The 4536-nt window shown below is 30.2% G+C and overlaps 1 protein-coding gene across 3 annotated transcripts in view; it reads right to left on the bottom strand.

Moving 5' to 3' along the window:
* Positions 1–4536, bottom strand: part of LOC107680129 (DCC-interacting protein 13-beta-like) — a 16845-nt gene that overhangs the window by 8930 nt on the left and 3379 nt on the right. For all 3 annotated transcript variants that reach the window (XR_001633118.1, XM_016475900.1, XM_016475899.1), the window contains exons 5-10: positions 3820–3907; positions 2772–2813; positions 2607–2665; positions 2367–2513; positions 723–805; positions 492–644 (exon numbers count right to left, since the gene is read on the bottom strand). Coding sequence is in view for 2 of the 3 variants with exons in the window: in XM_016475900.1 (XP_016331386.1) it covers positions 492–644; positions 723–805; positions 2367–2513; positions 2607–2665; positions 2772–2813; positions 3820–3907 (572 nt within the window). In the remaining variant the exon portion in view is untranslated. The remainder of the gene's footprint in view (positions 1–491; positions 645–722; positions 806–2366; positions 2514–2606; positions 2666–2771; positions 2814–3819; positions 3908–4536) is intronic.

The raw sequence follows: 4536 nt of genomic DNA on the forward strand, positions 1-4536 counted from the left end.
TATGTTGTTGTGATTTGATCTGAACGGAAACAGCGTATACATGTGACGCAGCTGACACAGAACAGCATACGTTGTTTACGTCCAGCGGATATTCTCCAAAATGGAACCAGGGTGATGCGGAGGAGACGAATTGTTGAATAAAGTCATTATTTTTTTTCTTTTGCGCACAAAAAGTATTCTCGTAGTTTCGTATAATTGCGGATGAACCCCTGATGTCACGTGGATTATTTTACAGATCTCCTTGCTACGTCTCTGGACTTGGGAACATTTCAGTTGCATTGCTGTCTATGCAGGGTCAGACAGCTCTCAGATTCCATCAAAAATATCTGAATTTGTGTTCCGAAGATGAACGAAGGTCTTACGGGTTTGAAACGACATGAGGGTGAGTAATTAATGACAGAATTTTCATTTTTGGGTGAACTAACCCTTTAAACATGAGACATCACCTCCCAGTTTTCATCAAATCTGACAGATATAAAAGTGAGCCGTACTTCCTGATGTTGAGGTAACCGGCTTTCTGGATGAGGGCGCGATTCACGGGGACCTGATCGTGATCCGGCATGTAGACGCTGTCATCCACGGACAGGAGCTCTCTCTGAGACGAACGCATGACCTCTGCTTCCACCTCTAGCTGAGACTCAATACTGAACCACAGACAGAGACACACAGAGTCAATCACAGCCAATCAATGATCAATCAAAGAAATCAGTCTGCTCCTTTACCTCTGATTCATGCTAGAAACTGAGCTTAGAAAACTGTCCATCTTCTTCGACACCAGCTCCATCCCCTTCTTAAAGACATTTATCTGTGAGCAAACAGGATAAAAGATTATTCAGCTATATTGACCATAATGCACACAAATAACACTTACATTAAAGCAAAAAGTCATGAGAGGTCATGTATTAGTCATTTTACCACACATAAGTGCTGTTGTTAGGCATGCTGCAAAGAAACACACACAACCTTGAATGTCTTATTGATTTATTGCTTTTAAATTAAAAAGCAGCTGTAACAATATGATAAAAAGACGTAACTGAAGAAAAAGAAATACCTGAATTCATATTTATATAACTATTATTCTAAAAGATACCAAGCAAATAAAATAGCATTTTTTAAATTATTGTTTTAATATGAAATATAAATATGATAATAATTTTATTTCTAAAAAATAATTAGAATCATCTTTTTATTTGTCTACTTAATTTAATACGACATAAAACACATCAATGTTTAAGAAATAACAACTAATATTAAAATAAATAGAAATATTAATATAAAAAACAAGCACACAAAATATTGTATTTGAAAATATGTTTTAAGAGTAATATAAATAATATAATAATGTTATTATCCAAAATAAAATAATTTATTTTGAAATTTTATATTTTGAAATATCTGATTGTTTTAATATTTATAACAAATATTCATATTAGCCTAAAAGCAAATAAAATAGCATTTTTGAAATGTGAAATTTTAATAAGCAATATAAATAATACACTAATTGTTGTTATTAAAAATACAATCTTTTTTACATTTGTCTACTTAGTAGTTAATATGATGAATAACTAACTGAACTTTAAATATCAATATTAATCTTAAAAAACAAGCAAACAAAATTGTGTTCTTGAAAGTGTAGTGTAAAATAAATAATATATAATAAATAATATTAGTGTAATATAAATAGTATAATATCATTATTAAAACAAAATTCTTTTTACATTTTTTAAAATATAATATGATGTTCCACAAATAACTGAATATTAAAATAAATATAAAAAACAACAATAATAATCAGTAATAATAATAATCCAAAAACACGACAAATAAAATTATATTTTTGAAATTATTATTTTAAAAATAACAATTTTATTATTAGAAATACAATTTATTTTTACATTTGTCTACTTTAAATTAAATAAGATAAAAAAATACTAATATTAAATTAATAACTGGATTAATATCCAGTTAATATGAATAATATTAATATTAAAATGTATATAAATAATACTATTACCAATATTACTAAATGCCAAGCAAATAGTATTTTTGAAATTATTATCAATATCTTTCAATATTTTTTAATTAATTTGTCTACTTGGAACTCACATGGCTGCTAAAATTTGTACAAAATATTTTTTTTTCATATGTATCATGAAGTATATTGTCATTGACCAACATTTTTGAGAATATTAACTATTTCTTCATACAGCCCACCGCTAGACTACATGCATTAACTGATGTGTGGTCCCAAGTGTGCATACAGTATATTATTTGCTATTCACAAAAGCTTTCAAATGTAGCTGATCCGTGAAAGAGTGAAGCAGTGATTGCTGGCTAGTTGAGGTTGTTTTGATCAGGTGACAGACCTGAGCGTGTGTGTATCCCAGCATGGGCTCCAGCACGGCCACTCTCTTCCTGTACTGCAGCGCGTTCAGAGCGCAATAATACTGCATAGCGGCCTGATGCTGCTTCCTGCGGCAATACGCCACCTCTCTCACCACCTCAGCTTTTATCTGTCCACACACACACATTCAACTGCTCAATGCTGGATTCTGATTGATGGGTTTCATATAACATAACAGCAGACACATCTTATCAATATTTACCTTTTCATTTTCTCTCTTTTTAGGTAAACGACTATATTTCACCATGGCAGCTTCATGCTCTGAAGAGACAAAGAGAGACAGAAAGAGGTAAAAGTGGTTTTCATTTAGCATAGAAATATTTTTCTTTCATCCATTATTAATAAAGAGATATTCTTAACCTCATACCATCACTGGCGATGCCGAATATCTCCTTCAATGTGCTGATCTCTGAAAACAAACATCACAGCGCTTTAAAATCTCCTTCACATTATATTGAGATCAGATTACCTGACACTCAGACTTCACTTCAAGGGATCATATAATTAAAAACAGGATTTTCACTTTTGACAAACATAAAAAATACATATAAAAAGCCTCAAAAGAGTAAAAAACAAAACAAAAAAAAACAGACACAAGAGTCTTAAAGGTAGAGTAAGACAAGCATTTAAACAGAGATTGTGAAAAATGCTCATGAAATTATAAACACTGATGGAGATTAAGAGTGATTTAAGGAATATAAAAAAATAACTCAATTCAAATCTATATAAATATTAAGATTAATCGAAAAGATACCAAGAAAATAAAATGGTATTATTCTCTTAATAAGTGATATAAATAATATAACAATTTTATTATTAAAAAATATTTTTTATTTGTCTACTTAGAATTTAATGATCAAAGACATCAATGTCTTTAAATTTAATTAATTATAGCTTAATAAATTAATTATATATATTACTAAATTAATATTATTATAATAACTATCAATATAAATATAAATATAAAAAACAAACAGACAAAATATATGTATTATAATATAAATAAATATGATAATTTTTTTTATTAAAAAGTAATTTATTTTTAACTTTGTCTGCTTGAAATTTAATATGACGTTTAAGAAATAACTGAACTCATTTTAACATAAAGATTAATATTATTCTATATACACAAGTTAATTAAATAGTATTTTTTTAATTATTATTTTTTTACACTTTTGAAAATCCGTAAAAAAAATAAAAAACACAAAATATGTATGCAAACAGTCTGAAAAAGAATAAAATAAAAAACGGATGTAAGAATCTTGAAGGTACAGTAACACAAACATTTAAGCATCAGAGAGATGGTGAAAATGTTAAAACGTTAAAAAAAACATACATTCTATAAATTCTATAAATGAATGAATAATGAAATAAAACAGAATGAAAGCAGATGATCTTTAAGGTGAGTGTTGTACCTGTAAGGTCCTTCTCTCTGAATTGCACCATGGGAAACACCATCTTGTCTGCAATCTGAGTGGCCAGTTCAGAATGCAGAGAGTTCAGCTAGAGAGATAACAGTAATATTTTAATAGTTACATTATTTAAATATTTATAAAATATTAGTGTGCTGCATGTGGACAATATAAGAAAATGCAGATGTCACACTGTAAATTGTTGCTGCTTTGATCTAGATGATATTCAAAATTCTGCATTGTGTAAAGGGGTCATATGATGCGATTTCAAGTTTTCCTTTCTCTTTGGAGTGTTACAAGCTGTTCGTGAATAGATAAGATCCCTGAAGTTGCAAAGACTAAAGTCTCAAACCCAAAGAGATATTCTTTATAAAAGTTAAGACTCGTCCACGCCCTCCTAAAACGCCTCGTTTAAACACGCCCCCATATGTCTACGTCACTGTGTGGGAAGATTTGCATAACGCCGCCCAAATGTTCATGCAAAGAAAGAAGGCGTAACTTTTATTATCGCTGTAGTATTGTTGTTGCCGCCGCCATGTCGTGGAGACGCCGTGTGTTTCGTTGCGAAAGCAAAACTACTTTGTTCTTCCAAAAGAGGGTACGACTAGAAATCAGTGGTTAAGTTGTATTTACAACACTGTTCCAGAACAGTTCAACCCAAATATTCAGATATGTCCAGCGCATTTTACGGAGGACGAGGACTGTTTCCTGGGAGAGTAG

The sequence above is a fragment of the Sinocyclocheilus anshuiensis genome, unplaced genomic scaffold, assembly GCF_001515605.1.
Source record: "Sinocyclocheilus anshuiensis isolate Anshui unplaced genomic scaffold, SAMN03320099.WGS_v1.1 scaffold376, whole genome shotgun sequence".
Classification (NCBI taxonomy): domain Eukaryota; kingdom Metazoa; phylum Chordata; class Actinopteri; order Cypriniformes; family Cyprinidae; genus Sinocyclocheilus; species Sinocyclocheilus anshuiensis.